At 50.0% G+C, this 17,961-nt stretch overlaps 1 protein-coding gene across 7 annotated transcripts in view; it reads left to right on the top strand.

The window, feature by feature from the left end:
* SH3KBP1 (SH3 domain containing kinase binding protein 1) overlaps positions 1–16,707 on the top strand; it is a 337,564-nt gene extending 320,857 nt beyond the window's left edge. For 5 of the 7 annotated variants that reach the window (XM_032331647.1, XM_032331648.1, XM_032331650.1 and 2 more), the window contains 5 exons: positions 3,467–3,576; positions 6,948–7,076; positions 11,211–11,482; positions 14,502–14,565; positions 15,588–16,707. In XM_032331647.1, coding sequence (XP_032187538.1) covers positions 3,467–3,576; positions 6,948–7,076; positions 11,211–11,482; positions 14,502–14,565; positions 15,588–15,629 — 617 coding nt within the window. In that variant the 3' untranslated portion in view covers positions 15,630–16,707. The remainder of the gene's footprint in view (positions 1–3,466; positions 3,577–6,947; positions 7,077–11,210; positions 11,483–14,501; positions 14,566–15,587) is intronic. The other 2 variants (XM_032331651.1, XM_032331653.1) reach the window with 1 other exon arrangement.
* Positions 16,708–17,961: the final 1,254 nt, after the last annotated feature.

The raw sequence follows: 17,961 nt of genomic DNA, 5'->3' as shown, positions 1-17,961 counted from the left end.
GCCACACTTTAGCTGTAGGAAACTTCTGCTCTAGGGCTCTTTCTCCAGCCCAGAGCAATGAGCTACAAGGACTAAGCCATTTAAGAGCTTGCAAAACTGTTCCTTTGGTGACAGCAGGCGTGTCTCAGACTTTTAATTGTTTCTCTTCTGCACTCTCACTGGACATGTCGTAGGTCTCCTGTGGCCACTGGTACCATCCCTCCTCCCATCCATGGAAAATAAGCCCACATTTTCTAATTGGACGAAATAGGCTATGACTGCAGTTGATGGAAAATGGGCAACTGTGTGTGCCACAAAGAGTCAAACGCCCTTTCCAGGCTGGCTCCTGTCCAACATAAATTATCCCCGTATGTCTGCAGAGGGCTCATCTTTCAAGTATGAGAGGAGCCAAGAACCTCTCATCCTTATGAAACTAACTTTTAAAAAAATACCCACCATTTGCCAGTTCAATAGTTTTGGATTGGCTTGTGAGCATTAAAACCATTTGTTACTAAGAGGAAAAATTCCCAGCCAGGCTGAGAAAGCTTATATCAAGTTTCAGCCTGATTCATTTCAGAAACCATCGTGAAAACTGGGACATTTTCTTCACACCACAATGAGTTAGTCATGGAAAGTCTGCCTTCATGTCAGCTCCCGGGGCTGCAGTCACGAGAGCGCACTCTGTGCCACCGAAGGTTTCTGCTGTGGGACGGAAGAGTGGCCTCCTCCGCCATCAGGAAGCGGAAGTGCATCGCAGCTGGGGCTCTGAGGTGCCTTTTGTGGCAGGCGACCTCATACTTGGTGTGGCTCTTTCTTTCCGGAAGTTTCGTGTTGTTGTTTCCAAAAGGTGCTTTGTACAAGCTGGAAGTTCCGGTAGTTGGATGTGCATGAAGAGGTTAAAAGAGTGGCTTCCCCTGAAGGACTCTAGCCATCCTCTTACTCTTGAGTGACAGGGACGGACGGATGAGGCAGTCTTCTCGGCCATCTGTCCATCCCTTGAGGAGAAGGTGGCCAGCCTTCCATGTGTCTGGGTTTTTTCGGCGTGGACCTCAGCCAGTGAGGTAGAAGGGGCCAGCCAAGCGTCCTCTGCAGGCAAGGCCCAGAATGCTGCCTCCCGGCCCGCAGCGGCCACCCTGTGCCCCCATCAGTAGGTGCCCCTGGAAACGACGCTCCAGGAGTCAGAGTTTCTTCCTGGGATGGGTTGTTCACGTGTTGTCTAGTTCGTTTGTTCACCTGTTCCTTCATGCACAGAATAGTGCGCAGGTCCGTCCCAGGAACGTGCTAGACCTTGAGAGCCCAAGGATGGGTTCCTCTCCTCGGGGGGGTCACGGTCTAAGCTCGGAAGGCACACACCGCACCTGAGTCATTCTGAAAGTGCGATTTATTACGGCCACCTTCTCACTCCCGCAGCTGCGTGTCTGACTGGCCCCCAGTCCCCGAGCCTTCGGGTGCCACTTTGATCAGCTGCTTGGGCACGTCTGTTGCCCCGCACCCTGGGTCAGCACTGCCCAGCGTGGCCTTGGAGGAGCTGTCTGTGGCCAAGCCTTACTCCTGACAGCTCGCCTGGGCAGGCCGTCCCCTCAGAATCCCCCGGTGGCGGTGCCCTCGCGGCCTCTCCCCTCCGCCCGGTCCCGTCCTTGCTTCTCCCTTCCTCCCCTAGCCTCTGCTAGAGCGCTGCTTCTCTACACGGCCGCGTGCTAATGTCACCGGGGGGGGGGGGGGGCTGAAAAGCTGCACACAGGCTGCTCCCCCGGCGAATTCCGTCCGTCCCCAGAGAGGGAGCCAGGCCCGAATCACTTTCTTTTAATTGTCCAGGTGATTTCACCGTGCAGCCACGGTGGAGAACCAGAGTGAATTAGTCTTTAACTGGCCTTTAATTGCTTCGCCCTGCTCAGCTTTTGCCTCCAGAGCTTGTTTCAGTTGCCAGGACAGAGTCACGATACAGGCGGGTGCCCTCAGCCCCTGGCCGCACCCAGCCAAGGCCCTCGGCAGCAGCTCGAGTGCTGGAACCTTTAATGGCCTTCTCCTTCATCTCCCCCCCTGGCCGCCTGCTCAGCCCTTGGCCTCCTTGTGCCTCCTGTTCTCCACAGCCAGCCCCCACCCACCAGCAGACCTCCCTGACCTGGGCCTTCTTACGTTCTCCCCTTTGGGGAGCCACGTGCAGAACCCGCTAAACTCATTGTCCGTAGCATGCACGCAAGACTATCTGTGCAGCACTTTCCTATTAACAAAAATCAAAGAGGGAAATATTTGGAAACTAGTTATCCAACAATGGAGGATTGGTTCAATAAATCATGAATGGCAGTGCAACAGGAAATTATGCCCCCATCACAATATTTATGAAGAATTTTTAGAGTCAGGGCATATTAGATAGGTGAAATAAGCAAAATGCAATATTCCATATAGTGTGACCCTAGACTATCCTCTTTTAGAAAAAGAACGTGGAGGGTAATATACTGAAACACTAATAGTGGTTGTCTTGGCGTGGTAAGGTTATGCTTGACTTTCTTTTGTTACAATTCCATGTTTTTCCTCAAACAGTGGTACATTGAGTGGGTATTACCTTTGCAATCAGAGAAAAAGCGATTCAGAATTAAGTGGGGAGATATTAATATCAGATGATGACTTGGGGCATCAGATGAAGTATATAATGGGGAATTTTATCCACCTCTAGACCAATCACAGGCAAAAAGGAGCAGGATGGCTATCCCTGGCTTAGACTAAACATGGTTCTGGAAACAAAACTGTAAAGGTAAAAACAGTAAAGGCAGAGGCCTTCCTCCTGGACACATGCGGAGTGCGGTTGTGATCTGGCTGAATGATTCTATATTCCTCTGAGACCTCTGTCACAGAGACGGAGGTTCCCGGAGGGCAGGGTGCTTTCTGCCATGCTCACTGGTGTAGCCTGGGTACCTGGCCCCATGTGTAGCCAGAGTAGCTGCTCAGCCAGGAGGGCCTGAATGAATGAGCGCACTGATGACCGAAGACCACATCTCCACTGAGTGATGCCTCTCAAAGCAGAATGGTGCCGGGCTCCGGGAGTTAGCTGGAGAGCTTGAAGCTTGCTCCCCACCTCCAGGGAGTTCTTTGTCTACGATTAGGGGATGGCCGGGCCGTGGTTTACAATGAGAGCAGGAAGCTGCCATCTCTCCTCTTTCAGAATCAATGATCAGCATTCATTTGTCCATGGGTATTGTACCTTGTGATAACTGCTTTTCGTGTTGGGATGGCAAGAATGTTTTATCTAGCAAAATGAACTTGCATTTGTGGAGGAACGGGGATTCCTCCTTTACCCCCTCTTTCTGAAGCTTTTAAAAGACCTACCTCATTCATTGGATGACCAGAGGATGGAAATCACCTTCAGCGATGATGACACAAGCCAGATATAAAGGATGAGTATTAAGGAAAAGGTGCTCATGGCCTGTTCTAAGAACCTTTCCTCACTTCAAATTTTTTCTCATAAAACTCTGTTTTACTTTTGTTTTAGACTTAGAAGGTTTTGACTCTGTGGTATCATCTACTGAGAAACTCAGTCACCCAACCACAAGCAGACCAAAAGCCACGGGGAGGCGGCCTCCGTCCCAGTCCCTCACCTCCGTAAGTGTCTCCTCACTCCTCCTGCTGCCGGAGAGCAGGTCAGCTTAGAGACGCCAGCCGAGGACTCTGCCGCCAGTGGCTAGTACAAAGGCGAGCCAGGAGAGGGAGGTCATGAGATAGACTGCTGACCAAGAGTGATTGGAGAGTCTTCTGGAATCAAGCAGTATTTCTTTCTCTTTGTTCTTTGCACATGTGCCAGTGAGGTGGGCACTGCCTAGTCCCACTTTCCTTCTTTCTCCTTCCAGACTGATCCTTATTTGAACCTGAAATGAAATTGGTAAGAAAAAAAAAATGTTGTGTTTTATGGTGGGAGAGAACGAGGTTTATTTGGTCTATAAACAAAACTTTGCTACAGAATAATCCGCCACTATACAGGTGCTTGACAATGGCCAAGCTTTTTTCTCTTGAAGCCCCATTATTGGCACCCCTCCACGGAACCCCCCGCACACTTTTAGGAGATTGTACACATATGAGGTACCTCGTCAAGTAGGTGAGACCAGTCAGAGTGCTCCAGATAACCCACAGAAGAACGTTTTTGTTTGGGTCATTTTGAATAACTCCTTTCCTCACTGGAAACCTGTAACATATTTGTTGTACCAAATTTCAACAGTGAAACGCAAGAAGATGAAAGTAAGTTACCCCGTAATCCTGCTTTCCAGAGCTAAGAACTGTTAACCACTTGCTGTGTATCTGTATTTTATTTAAAATTGTATTTGTATGTATATAACATTATTTCTTCCAAATGGGGTACATAGTACATGCTTCCCCCCCCCCCGCCATATTGTGCACTTTCTCCCCAATCATTGCCCATTTTCCATGATGTCACATTTCATGGCTACCTAGTGTTCCAGCCTGTGGATATATGAGAGTTTATCTGGTCAGTGCACTATTGCTTCCACTTCTTCATTATAAACAATGAAGTGAATGTCATTGAAAAAAAACTTGATGCATCCATGAGCGCGCTCTCTCTCTCTCTCTCTCTCTCTCCCTCCTTCCCTCTCTCCTTCTCCCATATCACATTGTCTTGTCCTTGCTGGGAATGCAGGTCTAAGGTCTTATGATCTTCATTGACCCAGATACACTAAGGACTTAACCTTTTGCAGGTTTTCCAGAACACTTCCTCCTTTCGCCTCATCACTGATCCCACCGCAGAGGGCCGCATTTAGAAGAAAGAGAATGCCACTTCCTTCGAACCTCTTCTCTCTATCTGTTGAGTTTGGGGGTGGGGTTTGAATCATGCTATTTTTCCTCTTGGTAGGAAACTACCCTAACCATGTGTTGATACCTTTCCGGAAGAAAGGCTTGACAAAGTGGCTTATTTTGTTACTCTTCATACAGGGTCCTGTGTCACTACCATCTTTCCTCTCCCTGTGCCCTCCCCGACATGCCTCACACACACACACAACCTATTTACTTGCCTCTTAGTATCTCTAAGTGTTTGATCCTATCTCCCACATCTTCTCTATAAATCCTTCCATTTTGTTTTCTCCTCCAAATTCTTCCCAACTTTGAAAGGTCTAGAGGGCCTTGAGGCATCTGGAATTAAATACAGAGGAAGTCAGTTTGCCATCCGCCACCCCATCCTTGGTTCATGCATCCCATGCCTGGGGGTTCGTGTATATCTGGGGAACTGGGTAAAGGCACCTCATGTGTGGACTCAGCTCTGAGCCAGGTACAAAGTCTATGACTGGGAGTGAGACATACAAGGTCCCTGCCCTTAGGAAGCTTATGGCGCCATGACTCAAATTTTGGCATTCTGTGTGCAACAATTTCATGTGTAGACTTAAAATAACAGGATACACTTGTGCTTTAAAGAAGTATAATTACTCCCTTTACTTTATCCCCATCCATCCCCATGTGGATGGACATTTCAAATTCATATTGGCTCTTCCTCTGCTTAGACCCATAGGCTTTTCATAGCAAAATGGGATCTGGATATGGACATGTTCCTACCAGGCCATTGGAAGGAATGACTGCGGAGATACACCGGTCAGAATTAGCCAACCTGGGACCTCTCACCCTAGTCTGAGCTTCTTTATGTTTATTGAATTCAAAGAGTGAGATTTGATTGGCAGCTCATGAACTGTAGGTTACACAGAAGGAAACTGGCTTTTTGAATAAAATCTCCAAGTGAAGGGGTACAGGCACTGCAATGTGACTAAGCAGTTAAGCTTAGAGTAATAAGAAAGCTTAGTTGGGGGTATTATTCTAGGCAATTGGATTTTCAGATAAAACAAAGATAAACAAATAAGACCTTTTAATTCTAAGACTTTGCTTACAAATCCCTAGATATATTAGTTTCCTGCCTTAGAAAGTAAGATAAACAGAAGAAAATAAACATGGGGTGATGTGGGCATGATTTTTCTGTAATGACACCAGTGATGATTCTAGATAGGATGATTTTCCCACCACCAGGGTAGACGGCACAAACATGCAGCTAAATGCAAGCTCACCCAAAGAGATTTCTGGACGATTCTTCATTTTTAAAAAATCCCTTGCCTCAGAAACTCTTCATTTTCATTTGTTTTTTTGCTAAAATAGCAAAATTCTAGCACAATAATCATTTACTTCCAAGTGAACTCCACTGACGGGTTCACATTCATCCAGCTTTTTGATCTTCACAGTGAGACAGGAAGGGTAGGAGTATTGTTCCCATATTCTACCAAAAGATGCTGCCGTTCTGTGCCCATGAGGGTGGAGATTTAGCCATAAGTTGCCCAGTTAGAGGTGAGCTGGCCATTGGGCAGGCAGGGCTGTGCCCTGGAGTGCAGAAATGCTGCTCCCTGGCCCGCAGGCCCGTGACCTCGTGCCCCCTGGAATGGTTCCTCTCCAACAAGTTCTAGCGGGCACTTTGCTCTGCCTCAGATTTCGTGGTCCTGGAAAAGGATCCAGAAGGAAAGGAGGAGAGACAGGTCAGAGGTAGCCTCCTCTTGCCCTGCGTGTCCCTCCCCACTGGACTGTCAGCCTTGTGAGATCTGGGACCGTGTCTGGCATGTCACCTAAGTTTACCACCGCTCAGCGCTTAGCACACAGTAGCAAGTGTTCACAGAAAGAAGGGAGGCTCCAAATGATGGTGGGAGCGGGAAAAGCTGGGTGACGCAGGCCCGGACAGCTGAAATGCCCGACAGGCATCGGTGCCAGGATCCCATGGAAAGATCCCTGCTGGAGGAAATCTCGCTTCTTAGTCCCAGTTCTGCCACTATCTCTAGCGCACAGATAATAGCACCCTTTCTGCCTCTCGAGGTTATAATAAGGAGACAAACAAAATAGAAGTGGCGAGTGCTTTGAAAAGCATACAGCATTATGTTAACAAAAGCTCTGTCAGCTAAGGTGTAATTCTGACAAAAGCATTTTCTTTTGGCTTTATCCAGTCTTCCCTTTCAAGCCCTGATATCTTTGACTCCCCAAGTCCCGAAGAAGATAAAGAGGAACACGTTTCGCTTGCACACAGAGGAGTGGAAGCATCAAAGAAAACTTCAAAGACTGTTACCATATCCCAAGTGAGTGACCAGCCAAGGCAAGGGTGTCCAGACAGCACGGACCCCAGCCTTTTCGGGTGTGCTCTGATGATGAGTTACAAACCTGACAAGGATCACCAGATGGCTTAGTCCGTTTGGGCTGCTCTAAGAGTCGTAGATGGGGCGGCTTAGAGGCAACAGAAATTTCTTTCTCACGTTTCTGGAGGCTGGAAGCCCCAGATGAGAGTGCCAGTGTGGTAGGTTCTGGTGAGGACTCTCTTCAGGGTCTCATACCACCAACTTCTTGTTGTGTCCTCCCGTGGTTGAAAGAGGGAGAGGGAGCTAAGTGAGGTCTCTTTTCTAAGGGCACTAATTCCGTTCATGAGGGCTGCACCCTTATGACCTAATCACCTCCCAAAGGCCCCACCTCCTAATACCATCACAACGGGGGGGTCAGGGTTTCCACATATGAACCGAGGGGACACAAACAGTCCAGTGCAACAGACAATGCAAGTTTTTGTTACTCTTCTGTAATAGTTACTACTTTAGTCATCAAAATCCCAGAGACATGTTACAAAGTCCCTGAAGCTGGCAGAATCTCTGAGATACAAGTTGAGTGGTTGATTTTCCATGTTTTCTCTTGTGGTTTGATCTCTTCATACCAGCAGCCACACATAAACATACACTGTCACATGTCACTACTGCCGCCACCGCCACCACAGCCCAAGCAACTTGAAGGGCTTAGAGGTGTGGAGAAAGAATGCACTACGTACATTAAGTGCTGTGTCCTCTGCTGGCACATCTTGGCTTTTGTGTTCAAAATTGATGATGTAGCAGAGTATGTTTGGCAGTAGCACACGACTCTGACTAATTAATGAGGGTCCCTCAAAGAAAGCAGCTTTGGATTCATTTATTATGGTCAGTTTAGAGTCTAAAAACATTTTCATTTCATTGCGTGCCCGGGGAATGGTATAGCTATTTTTAATTACCGGCTTGTGAGAACAAAGAAGGCAGTGGGTAGCATCTGCCCGGGACTTCTGAAAGATACCTGGTATTCGTCCTGTTCATCCTCGGAACGCATTTTCTGGTGCTAAGAGAACCCAGTCAGTTGGAATTATTTTCTATACACATTAGCAACTGCTTTCTGCCCAACAGCAGAAAATTGCAGTCCTTTTTTAAAGACACTTGAACCAGGAATTAACACAAAGAAATTACAGGGTATGTAGGATTTTCCTTCTTGCACATTTAAGAAATTACACATGTCTGAATTTTCTTAAAAACCTGGTCTGGTACACCAAACTGTGATCCTGGAAAACACATCAGTGGTAGTTATTCACAAAATTGAAGCATTTTTCCTTCACAAAAGGGTTCCATTTGCAGAAATTGGAATTAGCGCCGCTCTTTCTGATGACGGGAGGGTATACCTAGAGTTGCGGTCTCTCTGCAGGCCCCTGGGTGTCTCTGTAGTGACATCTACTGGTGGGCAGTGGCTTTGCAGGTTTCGGATTCTCAGTTCCGTTCCAGGAGCCCGCTTCTCTTCCTGGGAGTTGGCATGTTGTTTATCGCTTACTACAAATTCCACCTGAACGAATTTGGGCAGGGTGTATAGTGGCCAATACTGTGTGAGGACTTGCAGAAGCCCTTGTCCGCTGCAGTGGGCTGGGACAGAGAGTGAGGTAGGAAATGCTGCAAGACGCATTGATGGAAGAGTTGCCTGGAAGTCAGTCCGTGAGGACATTGGTAGGTTGGAAGAGGCACAGGGGGAGATGAAGAGTGCGAAGTGGGGAAAAGTGTGAACCCTGGAATAGGAAAGAAACAAAGAAAAGAACGACAGGGGAGCATGAATCGTCACGCTCAGGCAGCCACCGTCGCGGTACGGGGCTCCAGCGGCCAGTCGGCAGCGGAGGGGACTGAAGCCCAGTCCTGCCAGTTATTAGCTGTGGACTTGGGGAATTTCTCCACCACGTCCCTAAGCCTTGGTTTCCTGCTCTCAAAAGTGTATGCCGGCCGAGCCCTGTTTCAGTCATTTAGCGGACATCCGGCACGTGACCAGCGCTCCATAAATGTCAGTCCCTCTTCCCTCTTACTACAACTCCTACAGCAATAAGCACGGGATGGCGGAGCGCTGTCCCTGGCAGCAGAAAGCGCTTTTCCTCAATGGTAACTTGGCAGAGAAAAGGCGGGCGGAGAGGCTGGGAATGATGGCCCATCTGCTTCTGGCTCACTCTGCCCAGTCTCTCCCTCTAGCACAGCCGGATCCTCACTCTCCCTCCGCACCATGCCAGCCAGCCCCTTCTTGGCTCTTGCCCTGGGCACCTGCTGCTGGGCGAGTCCCAGCTGTGTTGGCAAGCTTCCCCACCAGCCTCGACTTCCCCATCACTCAGCCCCTTGCCTCCCAGCATCCATTCTGCTTGCCCTCCTGCTCCCCTGCCCTAGGTCTCAGGATCTCACGTTCCCTTGCTGCTGCCTCCTCCCCGGGCTGCCCCATGCCCCTCTTCCCTCCTGCCCGTGACTGTCCTACTTCCTGTGCCCTCTCAGCCTCCTCCTGGGGCAAGACACTTCATCAGGCCTCCCCGACCTGTCTCCTCTGTCTCCAGCTTGGCCCTGCCTTGGTCTTTTCCATGAGGATATTATCCAGCTCAGCGTCTCCCCCATCTTTGAAAGCAAACAGAACCCTTGCATGAGTCTGTCTCCTCCTGAGGCTTCTCCGTGAACACTTTCTCTTGCTCCCAAACTCCGTCTTCAGCCAGCTTTCTGGAAAGAGAGTTCTAAACTTGCAGGCCACGCCTCTCTCTGCCTCTTCGGGCGATGACCTGCCGTGATTAGGCCTCAGTCTCCCTTGTGGCACCAAAGGCCCCCCAAGCCCTGTTTTCCTCTCAGCGCCCTTGACCCGCTTATCCAACCCTTTTTTCTCTTCTGAAAATCTCTCAGGGATCTTCTGTAAGTCCCGCCCCTCTTCTGGTCGGCGCTCTTTGTCCCGGTCCCTGACGTCTCTCCCTCCCCACCTCTTCAATTCGCCAAGTCCGCAGGTCCCATCACTGGGCCTCTTCTCCCCCGATCCCGTGTTATTCACCCCGTGGTGCCGCTTCCTCAGGTGATCTCTCTGGCCCAGCGCACTTGTTCACTCCTTGGCTCTGCCCCCCACCCCGGACGTGTCCCCCTTGGCTATCCCTCAGGCTCCTGAAACTCAGAATGTCAAAAGTGAAATTGTCTTCTGGGCCTTCAGGCTGTTCCTCCTGCTGAGAAAGGTACAACCTCCCAGCCGGCTTCCTCCGTCCCCGCCCCCGGCCCTGCAGCCTGTCCGGACCCACGTCCCCCTCTGCCGGGGGTCTGCTCCCCGAGGCCAGGCACTGTGTCTCTCGGTGGGATGAGCCTGCCTTCGCCACAGCTCTCAGAGCTGTCTTTGCTCTCTGCCCTTGGCCGCTATCTGTCAGACGCCCACCATTCCTGGCTTTCCTTGGATGAGAATCTCCCAGGAATTCCCTCGGCCTCCAGGCGTGCCCACCTTTAGGCCCTTCTGTAGCCGGAGTCGTTGTGAGCTTTGTGCAGGATGTTGTCACCCCTTTGCACGGCCCGCTCTACCTCCGCAGCCTGCACCCCGTCTCCAGTGCCGCCCCTGCTGCCGAGCGACCGCTTGCCATAAATGTGCCTCATTCCCTCCCTCCTCGGACTGTCCTCTCCAATCGCCCTTCCTCCCTGGCCGCCTCCCAGTCCTCCTCCTCCAGGATGGGGCTCTCAGCAGCTCCCCGGCACCTTCCCTCTGGGCTAGTCGGTCTGTTGTGTGTGCTTCATGTCTCCGCGCTGACCTCCCTGTGTGCAGAGCACCCCCCGCGTCTGCAGTGTGTCGGCTGGTCTGTCCGCTCCTCACTGTGTTCTGAGCTCTCGGGAGCTAGGAAGATGTTCTGCTCACTTCAGAGTTTGCAGAGCCTAGCAAGTAGGTGGGCCTCCAGACTCGTACGTTAAACCAGTTAGGAACTACCAGGTGGGTGGTCGAATTTAAAACACGTAGGGGGAGGCTCTTGAGGGGGGATGCCTGTGCCAAGTAGGCCCTGGAGGGCTTGTGGGTAAAGGGGTGAGTGACGAGTGTGTTTCAGGAGACGGGCGCGGGGATAGAGACGGGGACTTCCCCGAACACGGATCCCCGGCCTGAATCCTCTCCGCCTTCCCTCATCACAGGTGTCCGACAACAAAGCGTCCCTGCCGCCCAAGCCAGGGAGCATGGCTGCGGGGGGCGGTGGTGGGCCAGCCCCTCTGTCCTCGGCGACATCCGCCCCCCTGTCGTCCTCTTTGGGAACAGCCGGACACAGAGCCAACTCCCCGTCTCTGTTTGGCTCGGAAGGAAAACCAAAGATGGAGGCCGCAGCCGGCAGTCAAGCGGCCGTGGAGGAGCTAAGGACGCAGGTCCGCGAGCTGAGGAGCATCATCGAGACCATGAAGGACCAGCAGAAGTGAGTGTCCGGGGCCCCTTCTTCGTCCACCTCCCAAGTTGCTGCCCGCTGGGCCAGGGCCACATTCTGCAAGCCTGGGTCTCCCACCCGCGCGAGTGGGCGGCCCGCTCCCCCAGGGGGATGGCAGCAGGGGTGAGGTGGCTTTGAACCTGAGAGGCTTCATGTCCCTCAGCTCCTCGTGTGACCGGATCTGCAGCACGCAGGGAGGGCACGGGCTGGCTGTGGGGCGGACAGCAGAGTCACTTACCAGGACTAATGCACCCAGCAGGACTAATGCACCCAGCAGAACGATCTTTAAATCCCCATAAAATACAGTATGCGCTTCTACCACTTCCTGATTAGCCCAACAGCCCGCGTTTCCTCCAGCACCAGCAAAATTGCCATTTCTTCAGCTCGCTGTCTGACGAAGTGATTGGCTTGCATTTAGGGGCTGGAATGAGAGATGCGGGGATTCTTAAAACCCAAGACTTTACTCTCAGCAAGATGTTCTCCCCATGAGACTTGGGGCTCTCTCCATGCATGTCTACACACACTCTCTGCATCGCTGGTCCTTGGGGAGCACTCTGACGACAAGAAAGACCTGAAGGCAAAAATAAATAGCACCCGTAACTGTTACGCAGGATACCGCATGCAGTGACAAAAACAGTAAAAGGGTTAGAAGTAGGCAGTTCTCATCTGAGTAAACTGAGGCTCAGAGTTTAGGGATCAGTTAGCTCTTTCTTAGAGGAGTTAGATGGGGAGGCATCTATGCAGGCGTTTCCTGAACAGAATTTTGAAAAACGATCTAGGGTTGCCAAGAGCAGAGCCATGCAGCGAACTGAACGGGCCAGGTAGGGGCTCAGGCGCACAGAGCAGCCCCAGCTCCTGGCCTTCTGGAGGGGGAGGTCCCCGGGCAGTGGACACCTGCCACCCTGCATGGAGCTAGAGGCCCTAATGTGTCTTGTGGCCAGGTACTTTGGGGAGTATTGGGTTAAACGTAATTGATTTTTTTCTCCAAAAGGACAGCTCTGAGCCTTCGCTGCACACCAGAAAGGTGGAGAGGATAATGTATGCTATTTTTCTGGAACATTCTTTTTTCTCTAGATCACCCTAGGACAAGGGTTATAAGGAACTCACTTGGAGAACTATGGCTCTGTTTGGGTTCTGCTCCACTCCAGCTGGGAGGGGCCGAATGAAATTGGGGCCCCCTGGCTTTACCCCCCACCTGGAAGATGCCCATCGAATATGCAGAATCAGCCGGATGGAGCTAGAAAGGCTCTCTCACGGTCAGCCAGGCCGCCTCTCACTCCTGAAAGTCCCCAGCTCTTCTCTCAGTCTGCGGGATACAGGCTTGGGGAACCGCGGGCCCCAGCCGTGTCCAGGTAGCGTGTGTCTCCTGCCTAGACGGTGACCCCATGGCCCCAGGACATCCCAGAGCGCTGGTTCTCAGCCTTCTGAAGAGGACCATCATTGGGGTTGGTCTGGCCCAGATCCAGGGCTTTAGCCCTTTCAGTCCTCTGAGAGGGACTGGCCACATCAGAAATGGCCTGTGTCTGCCTCAGAATGAAGACCCGCCATTGTTTTGAGGCCGTTCTGCCCCACGCTCCTCCCCACTGGGAAGCCCGGGCATATTTGCCCATGACCGTCCGTCCCCAGCCCACGTCTTCTTGAATCGGCATGTGAGAGAATCCACTGCCCCATGCCTGCCTCTCACAGTCGTCCTGCCCAGGGCCACTGGGTCCCTAAAACCTCCGGCCCTAGCTCCCTAGCTCTTAAGTGTCGTGTCCCTTCTCTCTCAGCCTTCAGCGCAAGTCCCTACTGACCCCCCTCCTCCCCACGTGTGCTGCTCCTCCCCTCCCTGCTCCTGCCTTGGCTCTTCTCCAGCAATCCCCCCGTGTTCCTTCCTCCTCTCGGGCTCAGGCCCTCTTTGACCAGTTCAAGACTTCGTGACATTCTTTGCATTGGCTTCCCCAGCTAACTCCTCCGACCTGCCATAGTCTTCCTGGAATCACGCCATCTGCTTCGGGTCTCAGCTACCTCTCTCCTGAGCTCTAAGTAGTGCCCGCTGACATAGAGGTGCATGGCGTGGGCTTGAGTAAATACGGTAACGAGTAACAACCCCTTAGCATCCTAGAACCTGGTAGCAGGGCCCAGCCGTTGAGCCACATAGAGGGACCGTCATGGGGCTCATCTGAAGGGAGCAAATGCAATATAACTTATACCTTAGTTAGTATACTTTCTCTGCAGTCCTTGTTTTTTTGATTTTCTAACCTAGTTAGTAAAAATGTGCACGTAAAATGGAGCATCTGCTACCCTAAAATGCGATACCATTCTCTGGCCGGAATGGCGACGGTTGCAGTGTCCTGAGTAGAGTGCTGAGTCTGCAAGATGATTAGCTTTGTTCCACTTCATTATTTAATGTTGTAAAGGGCATTAGACTGTGTACCCTAACTCACATCTGCTTTCTCTGTGACGTCATTACCATATGGTTAGTTGAGCTATTTTAACTCTGAGATTTCAGGTGTTACTCTTTGTAAGATTTTGTGAGAATCCATGAAAACTTACCAGTAACCTTTTATTAATTTAAAACTCTGTGAAAGTAAGACATACCTAGGCCGCAGTGAAAATTATTATGTAAATATATCTAAAGACCAGTGATTCTATAACAAAGGGCCAGCGAGAGGGAGGGTAGCAGAACCAGAGCTCGGATCCTCAAGTCTAGCCATTGGACAAGTCAGGCCACCTCTCTGGCCTCACCTTCCCCATATTCTCCCTTTAGGAGAAGCTTAGACGAATGGATCTCAAAGATCATTCCAGACCTCCTGTTTGATGGCCACATATTTGGGGAGCCCAGAAATAATAGCGAGCCTTTCTGTCTGCAGTAAATGCCAAGCAGTAACAATGTAAAGAAAGAACACAATGTTGTGTCCATGTGTTCACTGTAAAATGCTCAGATGGATTTGGTGGTGGTAAGAGACTTCTTAGCTCTTACTGCCAAAGTCTGGGCTTGTGTTTAATTTCATGGCCATTTGCTTTTCAGACGAGAGATTAAGCAGTTACTGTCAGAGCTGGATGAAGAGAAGAAAATCCGTCTTCGGTTGCAGGTGGGTACCTTGGGGTCTGGCTGCCTCGAGAGAGGGCCAGTCAGGGGTGGTGGCTGCCTCAGGACTTCATTTTGAAAGTAGACGACTGTCCCTTCTCTGTAGATTCTGATGCACTTCCTGTGGCCATTTTCTTAGAACTGTGTAGGCTCACTTTAGTCCTCGCCTGCGACCCAGAAAGCCTTGGGGGAAGGGAGGCATGAATCCATGTGCCCCCAGTAGGGTTTGTCATTTGGAATTTATCTGAAACATCTCCTCTGTGGAAAGTTCCCTCCAATTTCCAAAGGTCACATTACAGCAACTGCCAGAGGGCGTGGTGCTGGGGGCGCCCCGTTGCCAGCTGGCTTCTGTCATTGGAACTCCAAGGACCACAGCTGTCCACAGTCGGCGCTCGCTTTTCTGTACTTCTCACCAAGAGCCACGTTGGTCCTGCCAGGGCATCAGAGCCCCATCCCCCGCCATCCCCTGAGCCAACTCAGCTGTTACCAAATGAGAATGTGCATGTTGCATGCCCACAGAGAATATGCGGGGGTTGCAGAAGGCCGAAGGCAGACTTGGAGCTTTCGTCCAGCTGGTGTCCCTGGTGTTGCTTGGGACCCTTGCTGCTTAGAGAAAGGATAGGTAACCGCTTCTCGTCACTTGGGGGTTGCCCATAGACACCCTCTTGGGCCCCACCAGAGCTGCCTTCCAACACCGCTAGGTGGCCCAGCACATCGGTACAGCCCGCTCTGCCCTCTGGCCTGGACCCTGGAATTCTTGCTGCTTCCGACAAATTTTGGTTACCGGGAGCCTGAGAAGGCACACACCCACCACTTCCTAGCGCCTCGCATCTGCGTGCCCGTTCTTTAGGTCTCCGTCACTTTTGGCCTCGTCCTCTCGTCCTTCAGATGTCACGTCACCCATTCCACCTTGAAAAGTGTGAAGTTGATTCTTTTCTTTCATTTGACCAGGTTGATTATCTTTCAGCTTCTCTCAGTCCAGCGAATTCATTATGCTTTTGTCCGGCTCTTGTTTTTCCTTTATAGATGGAAGTTAATGACATAAAGAAAACTCTTCAATCAAAATGAATACTTGATAAATGAAATATCACATTATTCATCCTGAGTCCAAGACTCAAATTTTCCGCCCCAGCCAAAATAACCTTGTGCCAAAAGATTAAAGGTTTGCCTCCATGTGTCCCTGTTTGAAAGGTTAGCACAGAAGTCTTGATAGCACAACACAAATCCCATCTAAGAGGAGATTCCTCCCCATGGAATAATCCTGGGCATGGCACTGGCTGTGACTTAGAGCAAATTGTGCTAAAGGCTTTTTTACTATGAGATCTCATGCGAAATGAAAACTCAGGCAGTTTAGTCCATAGTGGTACTATTTTGATGATATTTTCCATTAATAAAATGTAATTTCAGATTATTCGTTTACAAGCTTTATAATTTTATGATTTTTTTAATCGTGTTTTGTCACAGATTCTCCCAGTGTCTGTATCACACATAGTCCAGAGCGAGTGTCCCATCCTTTTGCTTCAGGCAGGAAGCTGCCTCGCTTTGTGTGCCCTCTAGGATTCTATTACATATGCAATTGTAGGTCCGACCCGTCCTTCCCCTGCCAGCCAAGCCCGCCACCCTGAGATAAATTTTAGCTTATATATGATGGTATATTTACAAAAAAGAGAAAGAGAAAACCTGGTATTTGCAATGATCTGTGCCTTCTTTTTACCACCCTCTTGACTGGAGCTTTTGTGATGCAGCTACCATGATTCAAAAAAACAAAACAAAAAAACAAAAAAAAAAAACTAAAAAACTAAAAAACTAAAAAAACACAAAAACACAAAAATACAAGAAAAAAAAAACCTTTTTTTTTTAAAGCCACTTCTCAAAGTCCACTAGAGGCCACTGTCTTCAAAGCTTCTCTCACCTAGCCAAAGGTCCCAAGAGGAGACAGCTGTGAAGTTGGGCGCGCTCTGTGGTACCTGCTGTGACGTTTAAGTTCTCCTAGTTGTAGGTTGTTCATGGAACTAGAAATGTCACCCCTGCTTGATTTTTCATCAGCCAAGTTAAACCCCTGCTTCCTGTCTTTTGCACCTTTTGCGTGAACAGAATATGCATTATGAAAGCAAAAATAAATAAACATAAAATGCAATGAAAACAAGGGGGGGAAGTTGTGTTATTTCCTGCACTGGGTTATCGGTGTGTGCTCTTGTTTAAACTGTACTCACATAATGTCATTTGCCTTGTTCTCTTGTAACCCCTTCCTCAGGTCCAAGCAAATGGTGGGGAGGGGGGCTCTTGTTGAAGTGTAGCCACTGTTTTTTTCCTGCATTCGTGGAATTGCTTTCTCCACCCCAAGGAAACTGGTGTTTGCCTGTCCGCTCTATCTCTGTAGCAAATGAACACCTCAGGCTTAGCCTCTGTAACTGTTTCCTCATCCTTAGCTGAAAACAAGGGGGCGGACTGTATTGCAAGATTGTTGGGGGATTGGGGGTTGGGGGTGGTCCCATCAGGGCCCCGATGATGTTTTATGTTTCTCAAAAGCTGCTTTGTCTATTTCCTGAGTTTTAGAGTGAAAGTACTAAATATTAATGGATTTGCACAACCACAAAGAATGAGAATTGATAACACGGGAGAAGTAATACAGAAAAAGAAATCAGCACATGGTATCGATTATCCCAAGTATTACAGATAAATGTCTCCTTCTTCATCTCTCCCTTCCCCACCTTCCTCTTGCCTACATGCTCGTCCTCGCTGCTGGAGGCTACTTCTCTCGAGTACTGTACTCACCGAATCCGGGCCCCCTGGTCTTCCAGGCCGGTGGGCACGGTTAAGGGGAAGGGAGTTTGTAAAGAAAGAAACCCCCCATCCTGCATTCCCATGTCTGGACGTGTTGCCTTTGCAGCAGCCTTGCTCGCAGTGTGCTTGGGGCAGGGAGCACCAAGTTTCCAAGGGCAGCATAAAACATTCCTGAACCCCTTCACTCTTCTAAGCATTTCTGCGTTCAACTTAAAGCCTTGAGAGATTTCCCACCGCCTAGTATAAGAATAAGGATTGAATTCTTTGACATTTGGATTTCTCATTTATTCATCGTGAAAATCCCTAATGATATAGTTTTATACGGTGTGTATACGAAGTAGGATTGTTAATAATTCACTTGAGAGGTTGAGCGCCCTGGTGGGGCACTGGCAACCTAGAATGTCGAGGGCTGCCATCTTCCCCTCATAGAAGCCACAGGCTTTCTTTGTATAAAGAGAGGGAGAAGTGATTCTAGAAGGAGGAGTTGGCATATCTAGCTTCATTCCCGCCCCTTGGGCTAACCAGCAAGAGGATTCTACATTATGGACCTGACAAGCCACTGCCCGAACAGCCACCATCTTTACTCTTTACAAAATGGACCCGTCGAGAATATTGA

Source organism: Mustela erminea, chromosome X, assembly GCF_009829155.1.
Source record: "Mustela erminea isolate mMusErm1 chromosome X, mMusErm1.Pri, whole genome shotgun sequence".
In the NCBI taxonomy this organism is placed as follows: domain Eukaryota; kingdom Metazoa; phylum Chordata; class Mammalia; order Carnivora; family Mustelidae; genus Mustela; species Mustela erminea.
The sequence above is the reverse complement of the archived record's forward strand: the minus strand, read 5'-3'. Positions and strand labels throughout refer to the sequence as shown.